This window comes from Nomascus leucogenys, chromosome 17, assembly GCF_006542625.1.
Source record: "Nomascus leucogenys isolate Asia chromosome 17, Asia_NLE_v1, whole genome shotgun sequence".
Classification (NCBI taxonomy): Eukaryota; Metazoa; Chordata; class Mammalia; order Primates; family Hylobatidae; genus Nomascus; species Nomascus leucogenys.
The window spans coordinates 36,992,135-37,008,138 of record NC_044397.1 but is presented as its reverse complement, the minus strand read 5'-3'; the positions used below and the strand labels follow the sequence as shown (position 1 = coordinate 37,008,138).

The window sequence follows — 16,004 nt, the reverse complement described above, 5'->3', positions numbered from 1 at the left end:
TGGGAGGTTTTGCTTAGGCAAAGTAGGAGAGTTCTAGAAGTCACACTACTGGGGGTGCTAGAGGCACTACCTGGGTCCCCAGGGCCATTTTAACTTTAAAAGGCCGTCCCACAGGCAGGGCAGGTAATCAATACATAGGTCTCCGATGGCGAAGTAACTCTTTCAGTTGACTGAGGCACCACTCATGCACAGCACGATATAGGAGACAATACAGGAGGGAGTGCAGAGGACACTCTGAGGGCAGCGCTCACCGTCTGCTCAGCCGGGGCCTTGGACACTGCCCAGAGCTCATTAGGAGGAATGGCCGGAGGGTCAGAACCATGGAATTTTCAAGCCCTAAGCCCAACCATAGTTACCAAATGGCTGAGTTTTTTTGTTTTTGTTTGGAGACAAGGTCTTACTCTGTCGCCTAGGCTGGAGTGCAGTGGCACAACAGCTCACTACAACCTTGAATTCCTGGGCTTGATAGATCCTCCTGTCTCAGTCTCCTGAGTACTTGGGACTATGGGTGCATGCCATTATATCTGGATAATTTTTATGTTTATTTTGTAGAGACAGGTCTGGCTATGTTGTCCAGGCTGGTTTTAAACTCCTGGCCTCAAAGGATCCTCCCACCTCAGCCTCCCAAAGTGCTGAGATTACAGGCCACTGTGCCCAGCCACTAAATGACTGATTCTAAGGCAGCGTAACACATGCCATCTGCTGCCATGATCTGCTGCTAAGCACGCACCCACACCCACACAGATATTTGTAAGTACTGCATTACTTCTTCTCAGCAGTTCTGTCTCCCAAGCCTCAGTCTAATTATCTATAAAATGGGGAAAATTGTTAATTCCTCTCTCCCAGAGCTGTTAGGAAGAATAATGAAATAAGGGTTTGGGCACAATGGCTCATGCCTGTAATCCCAGTACTTTGGGAGGCTGATACTCAGGAGGCTGAGGCAGGAGAATCACTTGAACCCAGGAGGCACAGGTTGCAGTGACCGGAAATCGCGCCACTGCACACCAGTCTAGGTGGCAGAGGGAGACTCTCTCAAAAAAAAAAAAATAGAAAAGCACCTGTAAACTACAAAGACATCTACTGATTCCAAGTGTCATCTCTTGTTTCTTCTAGTCACAGCCATAAAGGTCAATGGAGCAAAAAATAAGGAGCTGGCAAAGGAGGAAGAGGTGCCTTCAACACCTCTGCTGGTCTGCACCGCCAGGGCTGTACACATCTGCTTACAGTGGCACAGAAAACAAACCAAACAAGCCCTCTCTCTGAGGGCAGAAAATATTCCTTCAGGAAGGAAATCAACTTTAATTAATCAACTTTCTGGACAACCAAAAAGCAAATGACTTAAATCTAAAAGATTTTATTTGCTTAGAAGCTGAGCTGTGAAGGCCGGGTGCGGTGGCTCACGCCTGTAATCCCAGCACACTGGGAAGCTGAGGTGGGCAGATCACCTGAGGTCCAGAGTTTGAGACCAGTGTGGGCAGCATGGTGAAACCCCGTCTCTACTAAAAATACAAAAATTAGCCAGGCATGGTGGCAGGCACCTGTAATCCCAGTTACTCGGGAGGCTGAGACACTAGAATTGCTTGAACCCAGGAGGCAGAGGCTGCAGCAAGCCAAGATCACACTCCAGCCTGGGTGACAGAGCGAGACTCTGTCTCAGAAAAAAAAAAAAAAAAAAAAGCTGAACTGTGAATGTGCGGCTGGCTGCCGCACCTGGCAGAGGCAGTGTCTCAAGGGGTGAGTGGGACTGGGCTCTGATGGAGGTGATCTGTCAGTCACTAAAAAAATGAGGATGCTCTTGCCTTTTTTTTTAAATCTCAGAGACTGTCTTTTGCTATCCAAAATAAGAATCTTTGCATTTGCAGGGAGGCCAAGGTTTGTGAAACATTTTTCTGTATTTTCTCTGAATCTTGAATCAATACATAAAAACTTCAGACTAATTTATAGTGTTTGAGACAGCAACCTGCTCTATGTCCTCCCCTCTAAAATAGTTTATAAAAATAAAAGTGTTTCTGATTGTAGTTTCTTTTCCTTTCCCTCCCTCCCTCCCCCCCCTTTCTTTTTGAGACAGGGTTTTGCTCACTAACTCAGGCTAGAGTACAGTGGCATTATCACAGCTCACTGCAGCCTTGACCGTCCAGGCTCAAGTGATCCTCCTGCCTCAGCCTCCCAAGTAGCTGGGACTACAGGCGGCTGCCACCACATCTGGCTAGTCTTTGTATTCTTTGTAGAGATGGGGTCTTGCCATGTTGCCTGCGCTCAAACTCCTGGGCTCAAGTGATCCTCCCACCTTGGCCTTCCAAAGTGCTGGGATTACAGGCGTGAGCCAACACACCCAGCTTGATGGTTTCTATACACAGAGCATTATTTTTGACAGGCAAACCCACTGCAGTGACCTGGTAGTTTTGTGACAAAAACTGTCTAATACTTCTCACTAGGATTGAGATTGTTACCCACAGAAGATGGCAGGAACAAGAAGAACCACCAACACCCAGGGGCCAGGAAAAACTACAGGACAAGCAAGAATCAGTCGACAGCCAGCACAACAATGACCCCATCCTGTGCCCAGAGCAGTATTTTTTCTTCTTCTTTTTGAGAAGGAGTCTCACTCTGTCGCCCAGGCTGGAGTGCAGTGGCACAATCTCGGCTCACTGCAACTTCCGTCTCCCGGGTTCAAGCGATTCTCCTGCCTCAGCCTCCCGAGTAGCTGGGATTACAGGCGTGCACCACTGCGCCTGGTTAGTTTTTGGTCTTTTTTTTTTGAGACAGAGTTTCGCTCTTGTTGCGCAGGCTGGAGTGCAATGGCACAATCTCAGCTCACCGAAACCTCCGCCTCCCGAGTTCAAGCAATTCTCCTGCCTCAGCCTCCCAAGTAGCTGGGATTACAAACATGTGCCACCACGCCTGGCTAATTTTGTATTTTTAGTAGAGATGGGGTCTCACCATGTTGGCCAGGCTGGTCTCGAAATCCTGACCTCAAGTGATCCACCCACCTTGGCCTCCCAAAATGCTGGGATTACAGGCATGAGCCACCACGCCTGGCCCCCAAAAGCAGAATTTTTTCTAACTCAATTTTGGCCATTCCAATACATTCTTACATATTTTCTGCAGTATCCTGGCTGTCTCTTTGGTTTAAATTTTCCCTAAGGTTTTATTTTGAAAATTTCAGACAGAAAAGTTAAAAGAATTATATACAGCAGATATATCCACTCCCCTTTGACTCAACAATTCCTGTTGTGCTGGATTTTCTTTATCACACACCTATCAATCTATCCATACCTCTATTGGTATGCATTGTATTATGTCTTCCCAGCAGTCCTGTTTCCAAGCCTCATTTTCTTTATCTATAAAATGGGGAAAATTATAATTCCTCCCTTCCAGAGCTCTACTCATACCTATATTCCTCCATCAATTCATCGTTTTTTTGTTTGTTTGTTTTGGTGCATTTCAAAGTAAGCTGCAGACATCAGGACGTTCCATTCTTGAACATTCAAGCATGCACATTATTAAATAGGGTTTCATATTTGTGTATGCTTTTCTTTTTCCTTTTAAAGTAATATCTGGCCGGACATGGTGGCTCACACCTGTAATCCCAGCACTTTGGGAGGCCGAGGCAGGTAGATCACTTGAGGTCACGAGTTCAAGACCAGCCTGGCCAACATACTGAAAGCCCATCTCTATTAAAAACACAAAAAATTAGCCAGGCATGGTGGGTCGTGCTTATAGTTCCAGCTACTCAGGAAGCTGAGGCAGGAGAACCACTTGAACCCGGGAGGTAGAGGTTGCAGCGAGTCAAGATCACGCCACTGCACTCAGCCTGGGCAACAAGAGCAAAACTCCATCTCAAAAAAATAAATAAAGTTAATATCTACACAGAACCAAATGCCCAGATCTCGAGTGTACAGTTTGATCACCCCAGAAAGTCCCCTCATATGTCTTTTCCCGGTCAACCATGACCCCAACCAGACAACCAGTTTTTTTTCTCACACAAACTAATTGTACCTGCTCTAAAACGTCATATAAATGGAATTACACAATATGGTCTCCTTTGTGCAAGGCTTCTTTCACCCAGCATGTTTAAAGAATCATCCCAGTTGTTGTACAGATCAGTAGTTTGTTCCTTTTTATGGCTAAATATTACAATATTTTATGATTATTGCTTGGTGTCATTTTTTTTTCTTTTTTTTTGAGACAGAGTCTCGCTCTGTTGCCCAGGCTGGAGTGCAATGGCGCAATCTAGGCCCACTGCAACCTCTGCCTCTTGGGTTCCAGCGATTCTGCTGCCTCAGCCTCCCAAGTAGCTGGGACTACAGTTGCCCGCCACCACGCCCAGCTAATTTTTGTATTTTTAGTAGAGATGGGGTTTTGTATTTTTAGTAGAGACTCTGCGTTTCGTGCTATCTGTAGATGGCAGACCTCACACCAGCCACAACCAGCAGTATCTATTTTTCCTAAAATGCCCTTTTTTTTTTTTTTTTTGAGATGGAGTTTCACTCTTGTTGCCCAATGGCACGATCTTGGCTCACTGCAACCTCCGTTTCTCGGGTTCAAGTGATTCTCCTGCCTCAGCCTCCCGAGTAGCTGGGATTACAAGCATGCACCTGTATTTTTAGTAGAGACAGGGTTTCTCCATGTTGGTCAGGCTAGTCGCAAACTCCTGACCTCAGGTGATTCCCTGCCTCAGCCTTCTAAAGTGCTGGGATTACAGGCTTGAGACACCACACCCAGCCTCCTCAAATGCTTTTTTCTAAAGGCAGTACATGCATACTGCCCAAACATGGGGGCTCAGCCAGCTTTCTGGCTCACTGACCTTCTCAGCCATGGCATCCATGTAGTCCTGTCGCTGGTATTCTCTCCGGCGCAGATGTCTGTACACATGGAACTCTCCACTGCCAGCCCCAGCACTTGAACCTGTAGCCAAAACAGTCCACAGTTCTAGATGAAATTCACTTACCAACACAGGTCACCCTTAATCGAAGGAGACTAAAGAAACAAAAAGTAGAAGTTGTGGAAGGGACATGCATTCCTTTCTCCCCACTGTATGCAGAACTGGCCCAGTACCTGGCATATTGTAGATGTTGTGAATTATTTGTTCTATGAATGTTGAATGTGAAGTCACTAAAAATCCCACTCAAATGCAGTATCAGGAGGGGCAGACTGTGGTTAAGTGACTTTCTCACCTCCTCCATGATTTCACATTTGACATGCTAGATTTCTAGTGAGTTGAAAAGACATCCATGATACATTAAATGAAATAAAAGTGCTTACAAAGTAGTATATGTAGAACAATCATATTTTTGTAAAAGTGTTTTTTCTTCAGCTTTTTTTTTTTTTTTTGAGACAGGGTCTTGCTCTGTCACCCAAGATGGAGTGCAGTGGCGCAATCATAGCTCATTGGAGCCTCAACCTCCTGGGCTCAAGCGATCCTCCTGCCTCAGCCTCCCAAGTAGCTGGGACCACAGGCGTGCACCACTATGCCTGGCTAATTTTTACATTTTTAGTAGAGATGAGGTCTCCCCATGTTGCCCAGGCTGGTCTCGAACTCGAGCGATTCTCCTGCCTCGGTCTCCCAAAGTGGTGGGATTATAGTCATGAGCCACCGTGCCCGGCCTACGTTGCTTTTTAAAGACATAATGCTACTGCACATTAAACTACAGTAGAGTATAAAAAAACTTGTATGTGCACTGGGAAACTAAATAATTTATATGATTCCCTTTATTGCGACATTCACTTTAACTAGGTTGCCTGGAACTAAACCCACACTATCTCCATGGTATGCTTGTAGATATGTTAATTTATGATCCAACAAAATAATAAAACTATTTTTATTTACAAAAAACCCACAATGCGTTATTAAGAATAATGCAGGAGATGGCCGGGCACTGTGGCTCACAGCTGTAATCCTAGCACTCTGGGAGGCTGAGGCGGGCAGATCACCTGAGGTCAGGAGTCCAAGACCAGCCCGGCCAACATAGTGAAACCCAGTCTCTACTAAAAATAAAACAATTAGCCAGGCATGGTGGCACGGGCCTGTAGTCCCAGCTACTCCGGAGGCTGAGGCAGGAGAATCACTTGAACCTGGGAGGCAGAGGTTGCAGTGAGCCGAGATGGTGTCACTGCACTCCAGCCTGGGTGACAGAGTAAGACTCTGTCTCCAAAAGAAAACAAAAACAAAAAAAATGCAATACTGCAGGAGAAAATTCTATAGTGCCAAACCATAAGCAACTATAGCCCTTAAGCTAAATTTACCGATATCAAACGAACAAACAAATAAAAGCAACTATATCCCCCTCATTGTAAAAGCAAAACACTGAACATGTGAACACTTCCCCTCATCAGAGATTTAACAAATACTAACTACAGGGTTTTTATAGCTACCTTTTTTTTTTTGAGACGGAGTCTCACTCTGTCGCCCAGGCTGGAGTGCAGTGGCGCCATCTCGGCGCACTGCAAGCTCTGCCTCCCGGGTTCACGCCATTCTCCTGCCTCAGCCTCCCAAGTAGCTGGGACTACAAGCGCCTGCCACCATGCCGGCTGATTTTTTTTGTGTATTTTTAGTAGAGACGGGGTTTCACTGTGTTAGCCAGGATGGCCTCGATCACCTGATTTCGTGATCCGCCCGCCTCGGCCTCCCAAAGTGCTGGGATTACAGGCATGAGCCACCACGCCCGGCCTATAGCTACCTTAAAAAATTATATTTACACACACACACACAAAGACATTACCCATTACATCTCGGACAAATTCTGGGGGAGGTCGAGGTGCCCATTCACTCATTTTCTCTGGAATTGGAACTGCTTTGTCCTGCAACATTTAAACATGAAAGCATTTCTAAGTATAAACCTGTTGCCAAAATTACATCTCTCTCTTTTTTTAGAGTCAGGTTCTTGCTGTGTTCCTCAGGCTGGAGTGCAGTGGTGCAATCAGAGTTCACTGCAGCCTTGAATCCTGGGCTCAAGTGATCCTCCCACTTCAGTCTCCAGAGTAGTTAGGACTCACAGGCGTGCACCACCACACCAGGCAATTTTTTTATTTTTGTAGAGACAGGGACCCACTATGTTGCCCAGGCTGGCCTTGAACTCCTTCCTGGCCTCAGACCATCCTCCCGCCTGGCCTCCCAAAGGGCTGAGATTACAGGCAGGAGCCACAGCGCCCAGCCCAAGTTACATCTCTTATGACCAAAGAATTTTAATTGACTAATGAAGCAGGACTGCTTTGTTACTTGGACACAGAGCTGATTTTGTGTTCTTCCCTCTGTCGTGGCTTTTTTCATCCTATGTATTCTTGGGTATAACACAATCCACACCTTCCCAGGGCTACACTTTCCAGAGCAGTGAGAAACCTAAGCCATAGTTTCCAGTTAGAAACCGCCAACTTTAACAGTACTAGGGGAGAAGAGTCAAGCTTTTCTAGTTAAAGGTATAAAGGACGTTCCCGTTCAATTGTTTTTATGATTGAGGGGACCGAGGCCCGGAGCGGGTGTGGGCGGGAGAGGAGTGACCCGCTCCAAACATCTCGGCCACTGTCTAACGATCAGTGTTGTTTAGAATATACCCTTTTGCTAACCCACAAATTCTACCTTTTCAGTCTAACGCTTTTTGTTCACAGAAAGTTAAACTAGAAGGGGTCTTGGAGCACGGGAAGCCGCTCCACCGTGCTTTGATTCAAGCTGGGTTCTCACACAAGGACAGACGAGAAGTTCACTATCTCCGGGACAGCCGCCTCCTCGTCCTCCTCCTCCCCCTCCCCAAAGACTGCTCTGGGAGGGTCGGATACTGAGTTTCTGAGTTTGGAGGCGGGGAAGGTGGGCCTGCGGGAACCCAGAGGCGCTGCAGAGGAAGGGGGTGGGCCTCGGACGGGCCATGGAGCCCGGGCCTCGTCTCACCGGGTTCTTCATGAGCCGCTCCAGCTTGAGCTTCTGCTCCTCCGCCGCATTCTTGGGGATGACGAGCGTCTGCGGCTCTTTCTTGGGCCTCGGCGGTCGCACCGAGGAGGCGGCTGGGCAAGCCATGGCAGCCTTCCAGTTTCCCCAGCGAGCGGCGGCGGCGGCGCGCAAGTATGACGACACAGCCGCGCGCCGGCGACGCATACGCAGTCTCCGCAGAGGGAGACGGAGGCGGGGTTGCAAAGCCAAGCAGCCTGCTGACTATTCATGAGCCTGAGGCTGGCGTGGGTTATTGTGATCAAAGCTGCGGGGTTTCATTTCGTTTTCCCTAACAACAAATCAGTGCAGCTAGATGCTCACGTCCCTGGAGGGGAGGTGGCCTTCCGTGCCTGAGTAGCCTGGCCCTAGCCAACCTCTCCAGTCCCCGCGGGCGTCTTCGTGCCACCGAGCAGCCCTGCTGATGCTCTCGGCACCTCCTCCCCGTCGGCTCTCCTCGCCTCCCGGCTTTGTCTGGGCGCTTTCTTGGGTCTGGTGCCCCCTCCTCCATTTCTGACAATCTCCTGTTTACATAAGACAGCGCAAACATGTCACTGAGCTCCCTGAAGACTGGGACCTGCCTCCTTTGTCCCCATCGAATTACTCTATACCTGGCCCCCAGCAAATACACCTCTGTCAATGAATGACCCTTTCGTAGTGTGAGACAAAGTAGTAAACCTAAGGAACCATGTCTGCTCATTCTGCTTGCGAGCAGGATTTCACAAAGGCCGTGACTCGGTGACTGAGCGCAGCCCTCTCCAATAACGCCCTGAACAATAAGCTGGGAAGAGAAAGAGAGAGAGAGAACACAGGTTTCCACCTCACTTGCCTGAATCACTGCATTTTTAGAAAAGACAAGTTCAATGATCCTAGCCCCTGCCTCTTCCTCTACATAATCTCGGACGGGATTAATTATTATGCTTCTATAACTTTTTTTTTTTTTTGAGACAGGATCTCGCTTGGTTGCCCAGGCTGGAGTGCAGGGGCTCGATCATAGCTCACTGCGGCCTTGAACTCTCTGGTTCAGGCACTCCTTCCACCTCAGCCTCCTGAGTAGCTGAGACTACAGGCGCGTGCCACCACGCCCAGTTAATTCTTTTATTTTTATTTTTTGCAGAGACAAGGTGTTGCTGTGGTGCCCAGGCTGGTCTTGAACTCCTGGGCTCAAGCGATCCTCCCACCTGGGCCTCCCAAAGTGCTGAAATTATAGGCGTGAGTCACCATGCCCAGCCAAGCCTCTGTAATCTGTAACTAGATATACCCTCACACATAGCCTTGATGAAATTTTGCTCTATTGTAACTTCTGAGCACATTAGATATAACTTTTATTTTTTTTTTGAAACAGAGTCTCACTCTGTCCCGCAGGCTACAGCACAGTGGTGCAATCTCGGCTCACTGCAGCCTCTGCCTCCTGGGTTCAAGTGATCCTCCTGCTTCAGTCTCCTGAGTAGCTGGGATTACAGGTGCACGCCACCACGCCCAGCTAATTATTGTATTTTTAGTGGAGATGGAGTTTCACCATGTTGGCCAGGCTGGTCTCGAACTCCTGACCTCAGCTGATCCGCCCACCTTGGCCTCCCAAAGTGCTGGGATTGCAGGCATGAGCCACCGCGCCCAGCTTGATATAACTTCTGAGCACATGCAGGGCACCACCAACTGTATATACATGTTTTTATATAAACTGTATATAAATATAAATATATAAATGTGTACTGAAACTCTTTTTGGAGCAGTTTAACAAACTCTGTGAAAGACTTTCCCTGGTTACAGTCCTCAGTAAGATTGCAAAAAACTAACCTTAATTTTTTAAAAGCCTGATTTTTTGTTTAGTTGACATTGAGAAAGAGAAAAGGCCTGGCATGGTGGCTCACACCTGTAATCCCAACGTTTTGGGAGGCCGAGATGGGCAGATCACTTGAAGTCAGGAGTTCGAGACCAGCATGGCCAACATGGTGAAAACCTGTCTCTATTAAAAATACAAAAATTAGCCAGGTGTGGTGGTGTGTGCCTGTAATCCCAGCTATTCGGGAGGCTGAGACAGGAGAATAGCTTGAAACTGGGAGATGGAGATTGCTGTGAGCTGAGATTGTGCCACTGCACTCCAGCCTGGGTGACAGAGCAAGACTCTGTGTCTAAAAAAAAAAAAAAAAAAAGAAAAGAAAAGAAAAAGAAAAAAAAATTAGAGAGAGAAAGAGAAGGAGAAAAGCTGTTGCTCACATACATTTGGTGTTACAGACCATAGGCTGTTTGGCTCCCCTTGTAATGAAACTTACCAGGGATCCAAGCAGATTTCCCAGACAAGGCGTTTATTTCAGAGTTTGTGCTTTAGTGCAGGGGAGACAATGGAAGCAGAAGTAAAGGGATCCTCCAGCTGACTTGCGGAAAAGCCAGTGGGGAATTTTTTTTTTTTTTTTTTTTTTTTTTTTTTTTTTTTTTTTTTTTTGTGAGACAAGAATCTTGCTCTGTCGCCAGGCTGGAGTGCAGTGGCGCGAACTCGACTCACTGCACCTCCGCTTCCCAGGTTCAAGCAATTCTCCTGCCTCAGCCTCCTGAGTAGCTGGGACTACAGGTGCACACCACCATGCCCGGCTAATTTTTTAGTAGAGACAGGGTTTCACCATGTTGGCCAGGATGGTCTCAATCTCCTGACCTCATGGTCCGCCCGCCTGGGCCTCCCAAAGTGCTGGGATTATAGGCATGAGCCACTGCGCCCGGCCAGGAATTTTTTTTATTAGGCAAAGCATGGGAATTGACATCAGGGATAGGATATGCAGGCTGGGCTGGGCAAAGCGTGTGAGGGTATGCAGGTCACGTATCTGGTTGCGATGGTTATCTTAAGTAATGAGTCACCTGGTAGTCTGGCTGGTGGCAACAAGGATGTCAATCAATTGTTCAGCATTCCTTCCCGAGGTGGGACACTCCGCAAGCTTCATTTGATATTTGAATCTCCTAAGGCCAGTCTCTGGAATTCTTTTTTTTTTTTTCTGAGACAGTGTTTCGCTCTTTTTGCTTGGGCTGGAGTGCAATGGCGCTATCTCGGCTCACCGCAACCTCCGCCTCCTGGGTTCAAGCGATTCTCCTGCCTCAGCCTCCCGAGTAGCTGGGATTACAGGCATGCGCCACCACCCCAGCTAATTTTGTATTTTTAGTAGAGACGGGGTTTCTCTATGTTGGTCAGGCCGGCCTTGAACTCCTGACCTCAGGTGATCCACCTGCCTCGGCCTCCCAAAGTGCTGGGATTATAGGTGTGAGCCACCGTGCCCAGCTGGAATTCTTTAAGTAAGAGGCATGATTAAATGTTACGACAGCACAGAAGAATGGCTATTTTCTTTGTATGACTAAAGCCTCGGGGTTAGCAGGTATATTGTCAGCCAGGTAATGGTGTGGGTTTTGTGATCAGTGGGACAAGAGAAGGAAAAAGGGAAAGGATGTGAAGGAGAAGCTCTGTCCAGTTCCTGTTCTGTTTCCCTGGGAGCTGGCCAGACATTCACAGCTGGGTCTTGGTGTTCTCTTGTCAAACAAAAGTAATTTCCAGAACACCAACATCATACAAGACCATTCTGTGACCACAAAAGCCTGGTGCGGTGGCTCATGCCTGTAATCCCAGTACTTTGGGAGGCCGAGGTGGGTGGATCGCCTGAGGTCAGGAGTTTGAGACCAGCCTGGGCAACATGGTGAAACCCCGTCTCTACTAGAAATACAAAAATTAGCAAGGCGTGGTGGTGCACACCTGTAATCCCAGCTACTCGGGAGGCTGAGGCTGGAGAATTGCTTGAACCTGGGAGGCAGAGGTTATAGTGAGCTAAGATTACGCCTTTGTACTCCAGCCTGGGCGACAGAGCAAGACTGTGTCTAAAAATAAATAAATAAATAAATAAAAATAAAAAAGAAACATTTGCTGGAGGGACATGGGCTCCTAGGGACAGGGTCGCCCTCCCACTGAGTCCCCAGGGGGATGAACAGGTGGACAAGTGAATGGTACCTGGAGTGTGAAGTGTTTGTTCTCCAAAGGTCATTCCTGGCTCCCCAATAGTGGGTGGTTTTCTAGGAGCTCAGGGTGGAATTAAGGGTCCTTAGTGGCCCAGGTCTGTGACTGGAACCTGGGGAGGGCTTGGCCTGGCTGGGGCCGTGCACACAAACTCACCCAGCAACCCACACGTTAGCAACCAGTACCTCACTTTTCTCCAAACACTCCACAGAACAAAGACTTTTGTCTACAAAACAAAGCATCTTTTCCTCCTTGGAGAATTCCTATACAGGCTTCTCAACTTGGCCAAAATGCTACCTCCTCCAAGAAGCTTTCTCAGATTGCCTCTCCCACCCCTCACCTCCAGGAAGTGAATTGCTCGCTTCTTGATGCTCCCCCAGCTCTGAATCCCAATAACTGGTGAAGTAGTTACCACTATGTCCTCACTATCTGCGTCCCCATGGGCTTGGCAGGGTAGTGGGCTGGGTTAGAATCCCAGCATCTAACCCTGGTGTGGTGTAGAGTGGGTACTTCCAGGATGCTCGGAGAATAAAGGAATGAAAACATATATGAAGACTGAATAGATGTGTCAGTAAGATGAGCAAGTGACGGATGAATGAATGGATAAGGACATTAAGAGAAAGAATGAATGAAGACTCAACCAATAAATGGACACTTAATAAATGAACATGTGAGGCCATGGACTATCGGAAAGCTACAGAGCCAGGAGTGTGGGGCAGTGTCTGTCCGGTTGGTAAAGGTTTCCCTGGCACCCCCAGCCTCAGTGTCTGGCACAGAGCTGGTTCTTGGCAGATATCTGCTGGATGGAAGTTAAGCGAATGAATGGAGTGAAGGAATGCACGAAGGCAAGAGAGAGTTTAGGCATGTGGGTGTGAAGGAGCTGGTAATAACTTCAGTGTCTAAGTCTGGTCTAAATTGTGGACATATTTATCAGCAGATATATGTTTTTCAATAGATGGGGTCTCACTCTGTCACCAGGCTGGAGTGCAGTGGTGCCAATATAGCTCACTGCAGCCTCGAACTCCTGGGCTCAAGGGATCCTCCTGCCTCAGTGTCCAGAAAAGCTAGGGCTACAGGCATGTACCACTACGCCCAGCTAATTTTTCACATTTTTTGTAGACATGGGGTATTGCTATGTTTCCCAGGCTGACCTCAAGCAACTCTGCAGCCTTGGACTCCTGAGTAGCTAAGACCGCAGGCTGGTGCCACCACACTCAGCTAACTTTTTTTTTTTTTTTTTGAGAGGGAGTTTCTTGTCACCCAGGCTGGAGTGCAATGGCGTGATCTTGGCTCACTGCAACCTCTGCCTCCCAGGTTCCAGTGATTCTCCTGCCTCAGCCTCCCGAGTAGCTGGGATTACAGGCACCTGCCACCATGCCCAGCTAATTTTTGTATTTTTAGTAGAGACAGGGTTTCATCATGTTAGCCAGGCTGGCCCCGAACTCCTGATCTCAGGTGATCCACCTGCCTCGGCTTCCCAAAGTGCTGGAAATCCAGACGTGAGCCACCTCACCCAGCCTAATCTTTCATTTATTTATTTATTTATTTATTTATTTGGTAGAGCTGGAGTCTTGCTATGTTGCCCAGGCTATCATCCTGATTTTACTGAAATGGAACTGAGGCCCAGAGGAGAAAGCAATTGGCTCAGGGCCACACAGACTCAAACCCAGCAGTCTAGCCCTGGGTCTGTGACAGCCTGAGTGATTATGTGACTCACAGACAGATGGGACAGGGCCCCAGCAGACCCTGGCGGGAACCACTCATGTGGCATCTTCCTAGGGCTGAGGTCAGATTTGAGGTCCGGCTCCCTGGGATGAAAGGCCACCTCACAGATGCCCAGAAGTCTCACACCCAGGTGATGTCCCTTCTGCCACCAGAGGGCAGCAAATCCCCACACAGGTCCTGCCACTAGGAGCCTTAATCCACCTTTCCTGAGACCCAGAACTGGGCACCCAGGGAGCAAGGTCTACTGGCTGGAAGATACCAGTGCTTTGCAGACTGGCAGACTGGGTGCCACCCACCCTGGGCTTGCACAAGCAACCTAACCTCTCTAAGGCTGTTTCCTTATGTGCAAGATTGGTACAAGCGAAACTACCTTGACGCTGGCGCGTGGATAAAATGACGTTTGGATATACAGTGTCCAGCACAGTGCCTGACACTCAATAACATGGCTCACACCTGTAATCCCAGCACTTTGGGAGGCCGAGGCAGGTGGATGATCTGAGGTCAGGAGTTTGAGACCAGCCTGGCCAACATGGTGAAACTCCGTCTCTACTAAAAATACAAAAAAAATTAGCCGGACGTGGGGGGTTGTGGGGGCCGGCTGTAATCCCAGCTACTCAGGAGGCTGAGGCAGGAGAATTGCTTGAGCCCAGGAGGCGGAGGCTGTAGTGAGCCAAAATCACGCCTCTGCACTCCAGCCTGGGAGACAGAGACTCTTATCTCAAAAAAAATAAATAAACAAATAAAATAGGTAACCACACCTGTCCTAGTTTGATCCTAGGACTGAAGTGTTTCCCAGGAAGTGAGACCTTCAGTGCTAAAACCAGGAGAATCTTGGGCAAGCCAAGATGGTTGATTACCCTAGAGGAGTGGGTACTCCTACCTCAATTCTTTGAGTAGTGGTTGATACTTAAAGTACTAAAACAGCAAAGTTTTTTTTTTTTTTTTTTTTTTTTTTTTTTTTTTGAGACGGAGTTTCACTCTTGTTACCCAGGCTGGTCTCAAACTAGAGAAATGAAAATATATGTCCACTGATTGACTTGTATGTGAATACAGACAGTAGCTTGATTCATAATTGCCAAAAACTGGAAACAACCCATATGTCCATCAGATTGAGATCTAGACCTACAGGGAAATACTACTTAGCAATAAAAGGAAGGAGCTTTTGCTGAGTGTGGTGGCTCATGCCTGTAATCCCAGCACTTTAGGAGGCCAAGGAGGGAGGATCACTTGAGGCCGGGAGTTCAAGACCAGCCTGGCCAACATGATGAAAGCCCATCTGTACTAAAAATACAAAAATTAGCTGGGCATGGTGGTGTGCACCTGTAATCTCAGCTACTTGGGAGGCTGAGGCAGGAGGACTGCTTGAACCCAGGAGGCGGAAGTTGCAGTGAGTCAGATTAAGAAGGTGGATTAAGAGATCATACCACTGCCCTCAGCCTGGGTGACAGAGTGAGACCCCATCTCAAAAAAAAAGGGGGGACCAGGTGTGGTGGCTCACGCCTGTAAACCCAGCACTTTTGGAGGCCGAGGCGGGCAGATCACGAGGTCAGGAGATCAAGACCATCCTGGCTAACAGGGTGAAACCCAGTCTCTACTAAAAATACAAAAAAATTAGCCAGGCTTGGTGGCGGGCGCCTGTGGTCCCAGCTACTCAGGAGGCTGAGGCAGGAGAATGGCGTGAACCTGGGAGGTGGAGCTTGCAGTGAGCCGAGATCGCGCCACTGCACTCCAGCCTGTGTGACAGAGCGAGACTCTGTCTCAAAAAAAAAAAAAAAAAAAAGAAGGAAAAAGGAAGGAAGGACCCCTTAAGGCTTGCAACAACGTGGATGGATCTCAGATGCATTGTGCTTAGTGAGTGAAGTCAGATCTATTAATAGAAGGCCACAACCTGAATGGTTCCATTTACTTGATGTTCTGGAAAAACCAAAATGATAGGGACGGAAAACAGATCAGCAGTTGCCATGGGCCAAGTAGGAGGACGGGACTGACTTGGAAGGGCCTCAGGGAACTTTCTTGGGTAATAGATATCTTTCCCCCTCCCTCCTTCCCTCCCTTCCTCCCTTCCTCCCTTCTTTCCTTCTTTTGAGATGGCGTCTCACTCTGTTGCCTAGACTGGAGTGTAGTGGTGTGACCGTAGCCCACTGCAGCCTCAAACTCCTGGGCTCCAGTGATCCTCCTGCCTCAGCCTCCTGAATAGCTGGGACTATCGGTGTACGCCACCACACCTGGCTACTTTTTTTTACTTTATTATTATTATTATTTTTGTAGAGACGATGTCTTGCTATATTGCCCAGGCTGGTCTCAAACTCCTGGCTTCCAGCAATCCTCCCATCCCCAGCCTCCCAAAGCACTAGGATTATAGGCGTGATCCAC

The 16,004-nt window shown here is 48.1% G+C and overlaps 1 protein-coding gene across 1 annotated transcript in view; it reads right to left on the bottom strand.

Moving 5' to 3' along the window:
• The window catches only part of PRKRIP1 (PRKR interacting protein 1), a 31,476-nt gene extending 23,030 nt beyond the window's left edge, over positions 1-8,446 (bottom strand). Inside the window, exons 1-3 of the mRNA XM_030797499.1 lie at positions 7,883-8,446; positions 6,723-6,801; positions 4,808-4,908 (exon numbers count right to left, since the gene is read on the bottom strand). Coding sequence (XP_030653359.1) covers positions 4,808-4,908; positions 6,723-6,801; positions 7,883-8,086 — 384 coding nt within the window. The 5' untranslated portion in view covers positions 8,087-8,446. The remainder of the gene's footprint in view (positions 1-4,807; positions 4,909-6,722; positions 6,802-7,882) is intronic.
• Between the last annotated feature and the right edge of the window lie 7,558 nt (positions 8,447-16,004).